The sequence below is a fragment of the Amphichorda felina genome (assembly GCF_050947745.1).
Source record: "Amphichorda felina strain 45539 chromosome Unknown scaffold_9, whole genome shotgun sequence".
Classification (NCBI taxonomy): Eukaryota; Fungi; Ascomycota; class Sordariomycetes; order Hypocreales; family Bionectriaceae; genus Amphichorda; species Amphichorda felina.
Window position 1 is genome coordinate 1,731,896 of NW_028145041.1, and position 13,812 is coordinate 1,745,707.

Genomic DNA, 13,812 nt, shown 5'->3' on the forward strand with positions numbered 1-13,812 from the left:
TCGATCATCACACCTGCAGAGCTGCGCCCCTCCTGAGCTGCCGACCATCAGGTCGCATCTCCCCCGGCCCCCCCACGACCGAACCAACATCCGGCATCGCAATTCAATTCACAGCCAAGGCTCGACTGCTGAACTTACATACGGCTACCAGCACTTAAATACCGAGCTCATACAATGTCGATGCGCCCGCAGATCTTCACCCGCGGCCTGTCCGGCCTGTCTCAGAGCCAGAGCACCGAGGCCAGCTCGCCCGCCGAACAGCGCGACGATGCCAAGCGCAACTTCCTCAAGACCATGAGGCCGCTACCCACGCAGCACTACTGGAACATTTACTTTGACAGGTTAGTACCGGTCCCTGTTGTGGCCCCCCTTTACCAATATGCTCCCTGACCCGGGCGACACATGCGTGACTGACATGATGCACAGGCAGTCTAAGGACCATAAGGCCGCCGATGGTGAGGACTATCAACCCAACCTGGAGCAGCTTGGCGACCAGATCGAGTCGGTCCAGGACTTTTGGCGCTACAATAACAACACCCCCGTCGATCAGATCAAGATGCGCGAGTCCATCTACCTCTTCAAGTCCGGCTTCCGACCCGTCTGGGAGGACCGCCGCAATATCAACGGCGGCAGCTGGACGTTCCGCGTCCCCAAGGCCGTCGGGCCCGATTTCTGGACCCGCATCCAGCTACTGGCCATTGGCGAGGTGCTCCAGGCGGCACTGGATGAGAGTGAGTCTGCATCGCCTAGTTTCGCCAAGTGCTAGTTAGCTAACATACTATTGTAGACGACCAGCTCGCCGGGGTCGGCCTTTCTGTGCGCTTCAACTCGCACCTAATCTCCATCTGGCACCGTGACTCGTCCAAGAAAAACTCGATTGACGGCATTCTAGCCTGCGTCCTGGAGCAGCTTCCCCCGGATCTGCGCCCCAAGCAGGAGAACTACTTCTACAAGAAGCATGCAGACCACCCCGGGTTCAACCCGCCACCGGAGCTCAAGGCCGTGCTGGACTCGCAGAAGAGGGCTGAGGCCGCGCGGGCTGCGGCGGACAGTCCTGTTGGCTAAGATGGGGAGTAGCATGCGTTTCAGGTCGAGTCTCCATCACACCTTTATGGCGAGGATAACATGTTATACGGGGAGATTTTGGATACGTTGAGTATGTGATTTGGGGACTAGGCCCACGAATATCTGCATGATTCACGGCGTTTGGGTATATAAGACAGGGTAAAGCCATATCGACATTAGATGGCTGACGATTTAACGAGCGGTTCTTTTACGAGAATTCCCCAGGATAGAGGCCAATGTATCCTCGGTACGTCGCAGCAACCACAACGAAGAGGGCTGTTGCATTTCCCTTTTCATTGATATATCCTTGCTTCTTCTAGCAATAGGCGTGTATTGTTAGCGAGATGGTCTTTGAAAGGACCCCTATATTGGATTATTGGATTATTGGATCCTGGTGTCCATTGTGGACCCTGGAATATCATGTCCCCAACGCCGCGCAAACAGAACCCCAAACCCAAAAGACATCAGATATCGTGACAGACAACCCCATTTCCTCCACATCGTCACCGCCAAACACCCGCGCTCTTCATCACCCCATCAAACTCATCCACCTCCACGCCCCTCGCCACGCCCGCCCCCCCGTTCGCCTCTAGTATCATGTCCTTGAGCACCTCCTCGTCCACATCCTCCTTCAGCACCGCCGCCACGCGCCGCAGGTGAGCCAGAGTGATGGGCCCCTCCTGCCCATTGGTGAAGAGCCGGAACGCCTCCTCCACCTCGGCGCGGTGCGTGTCGTCGTCGTCGTCCGCCCGGCTGTGGAACTTGAGCGCGCAGACGGCGAAGAAGGGCTCGTAGGTCGCGTAGCCGTCCGACTCGGGATCGAGGATGGAGATGAACTCCTTGAGCTCGGCGTTGCTCGAGGCGGGGATGCCGAGGGCGCTGCGGGTAGGGGGCGGATATCCGTTAGCTCATTGTACATAGCTGGAAGTTCGGGCCCCGGCCGGGAGGGTGAAAGCTCACATTAAGGCAGATTTGACGTCGTCTATGGGAATTACGCCATTCTTCTCGCCGTCCATGGGTTCCGCGAAGAGGCTGAAAGCTTCCTTGATCTCGCCCTCCTCTTGCGCGGAGACGTTGTGCTCCTTGGCGAGCTTCGAGCGCGGGGCTGCCTTGGGGGTGGCGGCACCGCGCCCAGACTTGCGCTTTGGAGGCTTGAAACAATCAGACCTGGTAGAATAGTTCTGGTACTAGGGGTTGACTCACCATGTGCGTTGTTGTGACTCGGCGAGGGGATGCGGCGTCGGGACGTTGCTTCGCGTGGCACGTTGATGTCACGAACCAAGGGCTGGTGGATTCAAAGACAGTGCTATTTGGGCACTGTGTTATATGTACACTGTGCTTTACCTACATCCACTTCGTCGGCTTTTTTTGCGAGCTTCCAAATTTTCTTCCACCTCAACCATCTCTGGTTTCTCAACAGCGATGCTACCGCTCCACGCGACACCAACTCCGCGGACACGATCAATCGTGTCACAAACACAGCGGAATATATGCCATACATCGCCTCCAGGTTTGTTCGTGCTACGACGCAGCCATCTGCGCTGCGCGCCTTGATCGCCCCTCGCCGTGACGCCCGAAATGCAAAAACACAACTACGAACCGCTTCTAAAAATGCTAGAGCTTGCCGCCTTCAATTCCCCAGAGCGAGCAAGTGTGGACAGTGAAGCAAGATCGATACCCGTCAGGCCACCCACAAGGTGCGACCTGACTTCCAGCGGGCTGCCAGCGGCGCCGCCGTCCTTGGTGACGGGGTGCCTCGCGGTCCATGGAGACACTTCAACTTCTTGAGATGAAGAATTTTGTGTGCTAAATGCTTTGATGTATTGGTGTTACAACACAACGACGACCCTCCTGCATGTACACAGACGATGTATCCCCCGACAGCTCCCTCACCTCCACGTAGATTTCGGCTAGATCTTTGGCTCCGGCTCTCTGCCCTAGTCAACATCATGCCCTTAAATGATGACTAGGTGGGGGTGTATGATTACTTCTCACTTGAAATTGTTCTTCATCTCGCGCAGCTTGGCCATGACACCAACAGGGTCTGTCTCGCCAGTGGCCTTCTGGATCACGGGATCCTGCATGCTGTGTTAGCATCAAGCAGTCGGAGCTGGGCGACACGGAGTCTCCCGTCTTACCTGGACTCTCATAAAGACGTTGTGTTGCTGTGAAGCTGTCAGACACAGCCATCTCCCATATCAGGCATAATGCGGGAATACGCACCTTTTCGTCCCCAATCGTAAACTTGCCAGTGGTCACCTGGTGGGTGTCGGCAAATGCCTGCAGCTTCTTGACGGGCTCGCTCTGCAGCACCGAGATGGAAAACTTGACGTTGGCCTTGGTGTATTCATGACCGGGCTGATAACCTAGGTGTTAGCTTGCCTTGAGAGTAACCCGCACTTGCCCGATGGCATAGACTTACGTAGACGACCGTGTCATCCGGCAGCGCGGCGAGACGCTTATTCAACGCCTCGTGCATCTCTTCGGCGTTACCCTCGAAGAATCGTCCGCAGCCTTTCGCACATTGTCAGTCATCGTCACACAGAAGATTAGTGGGTGCTCATTTCCGGCCACGCACCGCTGATGAAGAGCGTGTCACCAGTGAAGACGACTTTGCCCGTGCCATCTTCCATGTAGAAGCAGATGCTGTCCTGGGTGTGGCAGGGGGTGTGGACAGGCTTCACGGTGATGTCGCCCAGCTTGAACGCTTCGCCGTGCCTAGGCGTCTTGGTGACACCCTCGCAGTCCTTGCCGCCGATGATATCGATCTTTGGCGAGCCCAGCGCCTCCAACTGGAGGCAGTCAGCATGTAGTCCTCCGACAACTCCGAGTGCTCACTTGCCAGCTTCTTGTTCCCGCCAGCGTGGTCCCAGTGGCTGTGATGATGTGAGCGAGATATCCCCCATGTGAGAGGGCAACAGAGACACTGACTGGTGGGTGTTGACAATGGCCGTCAAGTTTATCTTGCCGGCCTGGATAGCTTCCTTGAGGACAGGAGCGACCCTTTCGCAGGTGAGCTGGTGAGTATTTTCTGCTGGGAGGGATGACCATACTCGGGTGGGTTTGCAGGATCGATGATGACGGCATCCTTGCTCTTGTCGTCGACGACCAGGTAGGCGTAGTTGTTGCTACTGCCCACCCCTACTCCGAGTTAGTTCCTGTATGACCCTCAAACCTCTCAAGGGATGCCTGGCCGCTCACTTACACATGGGAATCGACTGGATATGCATGGCGCGAGAGTTTACGGTTTGCTGCCACGATCAGCCACAACGGCCAGGACTCGGATTGAAGTATCTCAACTCAACATACGGGTCCGAAGAAATTGCTAAATTGATTTCCAAGAAATGACCTACGAGAGATGAGGCGGTTCATTACTCGTTGCTGGGAATGAGGCGCGGTGTTGTAACGACTAACGAGGGGGTTAGATATGTTGATGATTAATGCACACGCAGCTATTGCACCCAGGCTTCACATCATGACGTTGCCCCACGCACAGCAGAGCTCGCACGTGATACCCTAGGATTGAACCCATGAAACCATCTTATCCGTCAGCAAAGAGCATTGTGCTCGGGGTATCATTTAATAGGCCATGTCAAAGCCGGAATAATCATACAATGCCAATTGGCTTCGGCCTCCACGGACCTTGGTACAGCGACCAACCCGTGTCCGATGCCGAGTCTGCCTCCGCCTCCGCCTCCACCGCCGCCTCCGGGGGTCCGCCAGCCGTTCTCAACGTTCCTTCTTCAGCTTCTCCCCTCTCACCAGGCTGTTTCTCCTTCTTCACGAGCTCCTTTGACAGGCGGAGGCACTTGAGCTGCGCCTGGTTCCCAGGCAACCTCCCCTGCAGCCCAGCCAGGCACCTCAGCAGCTCCTCCCGATCCCACGCCCTCCTCAGCTCCCGCAGCCCGTCCTCGCCCCCGTCATCCTGCTCCTCCGCCACCACCAGATACCGCAGGACCGCAGCCTCGCACGCACCGCCCTGGCCCTCCCCCTCGGGCCCCAGGTGCCGCCAGTAGTACTCCCAGATCCACCTCATGGCCTTGCGCGCCGCCGACCGCAGCTTGCCCAGCGGCGGCAGCTGCTCGTGCGTCGCCTGGTGGCGCAGCTCGACGAACGTGGCCGGGAGCCCAATCATTTTGGCCAACGCGTACATGCTCTGCTTGCGCTGCCGCTCCTGGTGGCCGTCTAGCAGGCCCGTGACGAACCTGTAGCATGCTGTGTAAGCGCCGGGTCATACACGGTAACCATCATGATCATCCCCCGCTCCCCCCCTTCTTTTGGTATAAATCTGGCATGGGAGGGGGAATGCGAGCTTACCTGCTGAACGCGGCCGAGTACGCCGCCCTCGCCGCATACGCCGCTGACGCCGCGCGCCCGTCGCCGCCCTCGCTGCCGACAGCCTCCTCGTCGCTCAGGACGGCCGCCGTGAGCAGCGCCGTCGACTCCACCATGTGCGGGCAGTTGCCGCGCTGCATCCACATGGACACCCGCGCCACCGCCTGGTGAAGCCTCATGCTCCTACTGCTGCTTGTCCTCCGGAGCTGGTCGTCCTGGCTATTACCCTCCGCCCCACTGAGCCATGACCCGCCACCGCCGCCGCCGTCGCCGCCGTCGCCGCCGACGGTAGGCCCGGAAGAGCCGTAGAACTGGTGCCTCACGAGGAGCAGCTCGTGCCTGTCCCGCCACGGCGTCAGGACGTACTGCACCATCCCTCCTCCTCGTGGTTCCTCTGCAGGGTTGCTCGTCGCGTCTGCGACGGTCCGATGGATGCAACGGGGGATGGCCTTGGCATGGAGCCCAGGGAGGGTTGCTGTCCCGGTGGATGGGCAGAGTTTTCTAGCTGCGTTCGAGAAAGGACAGGCGAAACGTTGGGGCTGGGGGCCGAGTAGGCGAGCTGTGAGAGAAAAAAAAAAAAAAGTCGTCTGTTGCTCCAGATCATCCGCGCGGAAACACCCTGGATGCGCCCAAAAGGACTCAATAGTTCCGTAAACTCGACCGACGATGGGCCTGCCGGGCTCAGACCATGCCGCTATTACGTCCTGGTGCGGCGGATCAGAGGATAGACATTACATAAGGTGCGTAATCGTCATGCGATAAAAATACTGCTTGTAGTAAGTATTACTCCGTAAGCCCGAGAGTTCTCTGCAAAGGTGGCACCAAGGTGCACCTGGCGTCGTGCCACAGCACGGTGGACTGGTGGCTTGACGACTGACACAGCCACAAGGGGCAGAAAGTCGGCGAGGTGGGCGTGGGACCATTTCATGACGGTGAGGCGGGCCACGGGCGGCAGGACAACGGATACAGCAGGCCCCATCGATTCGCTACAGAGTACGTACCTAGTACCTGGGAGTCATCGCTAATGGCTCCAGGGCTCCACAAGCATCGCCGTGGCCTGCCGTGGCCCATCATTGCCATCGCCCTTTGCAGGATGCACGGGCCACGCCGGCACCGAACGTGCGGGGGCTTGGCCAGACACTGCCAATCTTGGACCAATCAGCGCTCCATGCTTCAAAGGGGCAGGGGTCGCACCCATCAGACATCACAAAACACATGTCTGACAGGGGTTTTCCAGCGGCTCTGCGCTCATGCCCGTCCTCCACCCGCTTGCGAGTCCACAGTCCAAAAGGGAAGCCAAGGAACGCCTGCCCGTCACTTGCAATGGTGGCGATGATCAGTCCGTGGGTACGAAGTAGGAAGAAATAATAGCTCACGCATCACCTTTTGCGTGTCAAGTGTGTAAAATTTTGTTCCAGCTGCTTGCTAGTGCGTGCTGCTCTTGGACCAGACCTCCTGGTCTTCTTCTGGTCCATGTCCCTTATGCAAACCCAGTCCCTTTGTTCCACCCCGGGCATTCCCTTAACCCAGTTGCTCCAACGCCATCAAAACCTGGTCGTCCGTGTGGATGCTCTGATAATGGCCCCTTTCTATAAACGCAAATAGGAGTCGTAAAATTCCCGACGCTCGCTGAATTTCAACCACAATGAAGAAAACAATGTAAAAAATATAATAAATAAAAAAGAGTAAAAATGCGACAGGAAGCTGAGCAGGTCGCGTCCGATGCCGTTGCAGTTGAGTCCCCAGCCAGTAGATCCGATACTGCGTGAACGGGTTACGCCGTGATGGCTTCCGAGGTCTCATCTTCTGCCTCTTCCTCGCCGTCATCTGACTTGGGTGGTTCCCACGCTAGTTCGAGCGTAAGCCCCTTGCCGGTTGGTTCCTTGGGTCGGAATGTCGACCCCAGCAGAGACGTTACAGTCGAACGATAGTTGTTGAGCTGGGGGTCCTCCTCATACTTCTCGGGGGTGTCGTACAGACCCATGCCCACCAGAATCTCCCCTTCCTCCTCATTATCCTCCAACGGCGAGTAGTTTGCCGAATCCTCAGTTACGGCCGGTTGAGCCTGCTGGGAATGCACGAATGATTCGGGGGTTGGGGGCGTCGTGCTGGCCACTCCGTTCATGATGTAAGAATTCCAATCCATGGGATTGTCCGCGGGGGTACCCAGGCCTGGGGCATGGGTGAGAGACGGCAATGCCTCAGGGTATAGCTGAGCCCCGTCCGAGTGAGGATAGCAAGACCCATTCCTTTGTTGTAGGTCCCAGCCATCGGGGCTAAGATATTGCACAGGGCCTCCTCCCTGATAGCCTAGGGGAAGAGGAGAGAAGGATGAGCACGGCGATGCGTTTGTCGAGTAGGAGGTGACCATCGGAGATAGTTGAGGGTACGCAGGATCTGTCTCCTGGTGGTCGTTGTACATGTTAGGTGTCGACAATGGATAGCAAGGCGGTTGCTGGTTGGAGTAGGACTGGGAAGAACAGCCATAGGAGTTAGGATGCCAGCTGACGGGACGTGCAGATTGCCCATTGTCAACCCCAAACCGCACATGCTGTTGATCCTGCTGCGGTCGTCGATACGGGTTGTTGTCATTGACTGTGATCCTCCTTCTGCTTGGAACCATCGATGCCCTGGGACTGCTGTTGACGCTGCAGGGCTTGGTGATCCTCATAGCTGATCCTGCACGCTGCCCATTGGACCCTCGAGATAATCTTCGCGAGGCCTCGGAAATTGCCATTTGCGTGCTCCAGTCGTCGAAGAAGGCATCGTGGAACGGAGGACCTGGAAGGAATCCAGGCGAGTAGCCTCTGTTCAGAGACTGCATGATGTGGGAGGTAGTCGGCGTGTGATACTTAGTATCAAACTGATGGAGGAAGTAGTTGAAAGTAGAGGAGTAGTAATTGGTTAAGATTCTGTATGGGATGAAGAAAAGGTACTGGGTTGTGTGATGATAGGAAAGGACATATTGCTATGGATGGATATCTCAACAAGGGAGACTAACTCGACAGGGAGGTCTCGGGGTTGGGTTAATATGTATCATGGGGTACGAAGTACGGATAGATATGGTGGCACCAGGTATCGATAGGCTTGGAAAGTCACATCCAGCCCGGTTCCAGGTTCGCGGCCGAAAGGCTAAAAGTAAAATCAACTCAGTCCGTCGGTCATGGATCGCCTGTGGGCCTGCGAGACACAGGCAGACGGGGCAAGCGGAGGTAATCACAGAGTGACATCTAACGATTCGGCGTGGCATCGATGCCGCATGCGCCAGCAAACTGGCGGGTTGCATGGAATCGCATCAACAGAAGCATGGGCTGCATGGCGAAGTACCAAGCATACTCCACACCCTTGGGGAGGAGGGGGTACGTACCCATTGTGCTTGCATCCCTTCCGAGCCCCAGGCCCAGCAGGATTGGATCATCCGCGACGCCTTGCTAGGATTGGCATTTGCACGTCTCTGATGGTCTTTGTGGTAGGCTGGTGCGGTACGGAGGTGACTGGGGCTGGAAGGCTGCGTCATATGCCCGAGCAGGGGGGTGTCGAACAGATGGATCCCAAGCTAAGAAATGGAAACGAAAAGGGTCCCAGTCCATTGCCCCATTCTGTGGGCGGCGCCCCCGTCAGGGAGGCTAGGAGGTGGAGGCCAGCGGCCGGAGGTGTGTGTGGCCCGTGGGAAGAATTGAACCCGACCGAGCCATATCCCCAGTAGTACCTCGACCCGGCCAACGGGCCCTGCTTCAGCCCCGTCCGTCCATGTGGTACTCCGTCCCGTGTTCCTGCCTTGTCCTTGAATCTTGATTTGCCTTGTCCGCAATCTGATAGTCACTCACAGGCATGGGGGCCGACGCACGCTGTTAATAGCGAAGGATTCATTGTCCGAAGGGTATTGATTAAGTACCTGGAGCCCGTAGGGACAGTGGACAGCAGCCGAGTTGCGTCTCTGCGGCTGTTTTCCCCATATTAGATTGATGACTCGGGGGCAGGCCTGGGCAACTCTGATCAGTGAACAAGGTGCCGGCCAAACTAGTTTATCGTCTAATGGCGACGAGACAAGTTGTCGTCCGTAATTTGTGGCCCCTTTGAAGAACCCAGCGACAGGGCCACCTGTGGTACCCATGCACTCGCACCCTGGGTGACCTCTGATACATACGAGTAGTACATACTACTCTTACTATGTATGTACGAGTAATACTCGTAGCACCATAATAATACCTACCTTAATACTATTGTTACTCCCACGCAAGACGTGTTTGGCGCAGCCCAGGGTGTAGCAGGGCGCGATGGAGGTCGGGTGTGATCAATAGGACTTCTTTCGAGACGCTTGCGCCGGTTTGCTGGAACGTGCAAAGGACAAGGGTGGAGGGGCACACAGGACAAACCGCGCCCCTGCAGATAGGTACGGAGTAATGATACTATTCGATACTCGTTCGCAAAAGTTTCGAGCAGGAGGGTGAAAGGCCGAGTTGCTGACAGTCATGCAGAGCCAAAACACGCCAGGAAAACTCCCTTTGTGCCTAGCCAACTCACCAAAGCGGCTTTGGGGAAGGGATGGAAGAGTTGAGCTCACCCGGGGGTGGGCCTCGGGCTTAACACAAGGAAACTGTAGCCAGCTGGATCCAAGCCAAGGACCCTGAGATTGCCGCTCATGAGGGAGGGTGTATGAAGTAGCAAGGGGTGCAAGTAAAGTTCTAGGTGATTGCATGGCTTGTGTCCTTTGTTGCGCATTCAAGCTCCACTCGGTTGGGTGGGCTGAGGGTACATAGCATTATGTACCCTCGCGGCCTCACCTCTGCTGGCTGCGATGTTGGTTTCCGGTGATGCTGGCTGGCAAGCTGGGTCCCTGAGGCTCCACTGGGAATGGGGGCAGGCGATGGCATGAATGGGGAAGAGACTTTGAGACTTGGGCGTAGCCCCGGCTCTTTGTCTGGTGGCATTCCTGTGTCGCAGACTCAAAAATCTCAGGTCTGTGGCGTCAGGACGCACATTGCAAAGTTCGATTCTGATTGGAACAGGGCGCGAAGATCTATCCACACCCCTACTGTCCCAGTTCACCCCCTCAAACCCGTGATGGAAGTGGCTTTTGGGCGACATCCCCACGGAATGCGAGTGGTAGGAGGAGTGACGGTATCAATTATGTGGTCGTCCTGATAGACTCGAGCATAATAATATCGAATATCCGTACCCTCGTTTCATACTCATAGGACGAGTAAGTAATATTGATCGTACTTGTAAGAGGGTTCAGACGAGACTCGGAGACTAGGACGTCATCATTCATTCGTTGGGATTGGCCACAGTCCGTTACTTGCGAAATCAACGCAAAACGACGGGACGACCACGGCCGAGACTCCGGCCCCTCGGGCGACGAGGTATTAGCTAGGTGGCTCTTGAAGGCACAGGTTTCGGAGGGATCGGTGTTGATTGCTAAGGGGGAACGCGAAAGGGGCCCGTCGCACTGCACCAAAGTCGCCTCCCACAATGAAGAGGGTGAGGGTGACGAGTCAATCGAATGCGGCTTGGTGCGGTGACTGATAGTTCTCGCAGGATTGGTGCGAAAGACATGCTCCTCCCTGACAACCCGCTGACAGCCCACTGACAACCCAGCTAGGTTTGCCGCCTGGCACTCTGGCAGGGTATGGGTGCTGGCCGATGCTGGAGGCGCCGTGGGATGCTGCATCGTGGATATGGATGTGGAGGTTTATGGCATGGCTCCGCGCCATCGGCCGGACACAGCGCCCCGGCACGGTGCAGACCAGCGGCCCTGCAGGGTCGTTCGAGTTCCCACATTAGTGCGCGTTCCGTTGGTCAGACCGATCGCCGGTAACCCAGGGCTTTTCAAGTCGGAGTCGGGGGACGGCAAAGTAAGCCCACCCTCATGATTCGCCCATGCACGCTGCTGATGCGCTCGAGTGTGAAGAAGGAATCTTTGGTTGTGACTGGAGGAGTGGCGAAGCCCAGACGTTGGCGTTGGGCGCCTTGGTCCCGTGGAGGCTGGAGTCCGGACGTGGAACAAGGTTCCAGGTTCCATCGACAAGTCACAGACTCGAGTCACAGATGTCAGCATTCAGGCAAGCGCCTGCAACAGGCCCGTGGTGCCCAGCGGGCGGAGAGACATCCACCCTCACGGGAAACCGCGCCCACCAGCTCTGGCGGAAGGTTCGGCGCCGTGGGTCTCCAACCTGGAACGCTGGCCTCACCGCCTTTGATGGGACACGGTGCCGTGCTCCTCTACGTACGGAGTACATATACCGTTTGACCGGAGGAGACAGAGGCTTTTAATGAAGTATTCGGTACTGTATTAGTGGGTGCAGCAAGTGCACCCCAACCTCCAACTCACAGTGCGCCACGCGTGGCAGGAGGCTCGGGGATTCTGCCGTATAAACAGGTCACTGTTGCAGTGCTGACTCGCTGATGGGGACCAGCGGGCCTGCATCGCCTGACCGGTTTTTGCGACCCGTGTCAACTCGCGACGGCACAAAGTCAACTTGCAAGGGGGCGACGACGCAACGAACCGATGCCGCCGAGTCTTGGATGCCCTTCCAAATAATGTCATGACTGGAAGATCACCTTGGGCCAACCTGACGTGCATGATGCAGAATGAATGCTGCGTACCTCCAACATTATTGCATCACAAGACAGTCAGTCCCTACCTACACATGAGGAGATGCCGAGATACCGACAGAACCTCGATGGGAGCAACATTCAAACCAACTTCGAACGGACCGGACTTAAACCTCAGGTGCATAGGTGCACATCTCGTCGGCGTCACGGGCCCAGTTGTCGAGGCCGGAAGTGAAGAGAATGTGCTTATATTAAACCGAGGAAGGCGATGCCCGAGGCATCCCCCGAAGCCGTCGGAAACGTTAGGATGTACTCATACGAATGCAACCTGTGAGCTCCGAACCTTCCAGGTTAGCTAGCCTCTTTTATCGTCACCTTGGCCTTTTCTTTCCGTCCTCTCCACCTAATTCCGCTGTTGCAAACTTGCAACTGCACGCCGAACCCACCAACAACTGAAACTAGAACTTGGGAGATTTGAGCGAAACTGGGAACTTGTCAAAGTGTGCAAAGACCCAGACTCGTGGGCGGCAACTTTCCAGGTGGGTTCGATGAGTGGGATCGCCCGTACCGCCCACTAGCGGCGCCAAATGGGGGCCCCAGAACGTGTCCAGGCTCGTCCGCTGAACTTCTGAAGGGCAACAACCCCTGGTCCACTAAGCAATGCCTCAAGGCCCTAGCCCCGGGCCATCTCTCCTCTTTCCAAGTTCCCAGCTTGGGAGCCTGCTAGAGGCAATAAAAGCGCTAGCTCATCAGTGGCTGCTCCCACTGATGAATACGGGCATCAGCAGGCTAGGTGGCACCTTCCGTTGACTCCTAAAGGCATTTCCGACGCCCTGTCGCCCGCTCCTGCCCCTCCCTGCATACCAGGTAGTCGCACTTTACTCTGCCTTGTTGGCCAGGGGCCAGAAATCGTGGATGACCAATGCCTTCTGCATTGGCTTGCCTGGCCACCTGCTACTGCTACTACCTTGGAGGCAACCTCCATCACGGTGACCGCGGCGACCACGGCCCAGGTTCCAGGCTGCCAGCCACCTGACCCAACCTGGAAGCAACCAAAGGTCAAGCATGGAGGCTCAGCAGCCCCAGTCCCGGCGCCAACTTTATGCACGTTACGGAGCCAGGAGCACCTTGAATCCATCTCTATCCCAGGCGACTCGTCACCGTCAGCGGCTTTCGTCCCCCCTCCCCCTTCCCCGATTAATACTATGTATCATCGACGTCGACGTATTACTGCAGCGCTCATTTCGTAACAGACACCGCCGCGGAGCCCCTAAAAATTTGCCGTCCCCATCAGAGGCATGCACGAGTACATGCTCGTCGTACCCTGTAACCCGGAGCAAATGTCGCAGCAACGCAAGTCGTTCTGTGATTTTTGTGGCCCAGCCCTGCATCTTGCCAGCACCAACCCGCCAACGCGCCCTACTCGTACTCACCGGGACTCGTAACAAGTCATCCAGCAGGCCTCGTCATCACGATGGCCACAACTCCAGCAAGATTCTGTCGTCCCGCATTTCAGAGCCGATGCCCACGGCGACACGACAGCCCCGGAGTGCCGATCTAGAAAGCGCCGACGCGCCGCATACGGGATCCCGATTCGGTCCAAAGTTTCATCAAGGATGTGCGTGTTCCGCTTTACGACAACGACTCGGACCTGCCTTTTTTCCAAGCCGCCAAATGGTCCCTGACTTTTCGACAATCGCACCCCACGATACTCGTACGTGCTGTAATAATACCAGAGTATTACCATGCTTGGGCTTGGCTCATCTCAACACCTACATCAGTGCCAGTTCATGGCCTTGCCGCTCAACATACCCTAATGGTGCCCTCTGTCTGGCATCTCATCCTCGTGGCCCCTTG

At 56.8% G+C, this 13,812-nt stretch overlaps 5 protein-coding genes across 5 annotated transcripts; 1 reads left to right on the plus strand and 4 right to left on the minus strand.

Moving 5' to 3' along the window:
- Positions 1–174: 174 nt before the first annotated feature.
- On the plus strand, positions 175–1,065 carry ACO1O0_009108 (translation initiation factor eIF 4e-like domain-containing protein; the record flags this gene model as incomplete). The annotated part of the gene is made up of 3 exons (XM_083198461.1): positions 175–341; positions 427–731; positions 788–1,065. 3 exons carry the CDS (start codon positions 175–177, stop codon positions 1,063–1,065), a joined length of 750 nt encoding a protein of 249 aa, XP_083046196.1.
- Positions 1,066–1,568: 503 nt separating this feature from the next.
- Positions 1,569–2,271, minus strand: ACO1O0_009109 (uncharacterized protein; the record flags this gene model as incomplete). Its single annotated transcript, XM_083198462.1, is given in 3 exon segments — positions 1,569–1,944; positions 2,026–2,252; positions 2,269–2,271. 3 exon segments carry the CDS (start codon positions 2,269–2,271, stop codon positions 1,569–1,571), a joined length of 606 nt encoding a protein of 201 aa, XP_083046197.1.
- A 785-nt stretch (positions 2,272–3,056) lies between these two features.
- On the minus strand, positions 3,057–4,274 carry GLO2 (hydroxyacylglutathione hydrolase; the record flags this gene model as incomplete). Its single annotated transcript, XM_083198463.1, has 8 exons — positions 3,057–3,143; positions 3,204–3,230; positions 3,289–3,423; positions 3,488–3,579; positions 3,644–3,857; positions 3,993–4,068; positions 4,119–4,206; positions 4,271–4,274. The coding sequence occupies 8 exons, from the start codon at positions 4,272–4,274 to the stop codon at positions 3,057–3,059; spliced, it is 723 nt and encodes a 240-aa protein (XP_083046198.1).
- A 398-nt stretch (positions 4,275–4,672) lies between these two features.
- Positions 4,673–5,774, minus strand: ACO1O0_009111 (ribosomal biogenesis LAS1 family protein; the record flags this gene model as incomplete). Its single annotated transcript, XM_083198464.1, has 2 exons — positions 4,673–5,270; positions 5,383–5,774. 2 exons carry the CDS (start codon positions 5,772–5,774, stop codon positions 4,673–4,675), a joined length of 990 nt encoding a protein of 329 aa, XP_083046199.1.
- A 1,400-nt stretch (positions 5,775–7,174) lies between these two features.
- Positions 7,175–7,771, minus strand: ACO1O0_009112 (uncharacterized protein; the record flags this gene model as incomplete). The annotated part of the gene is made up of 1 exon (XM_083198465.1): positions 7,175–7,771. The coding sequence occupies one exon, from the start codon at positions 7,769–7,771 to the stop codon at positions 7,175–7,177; it is 597 nt and encodes a 198-aa protein (XP_083046200.1).
- Positions 7,772–13,812: the final 6,041 nt, after the last annotated feature.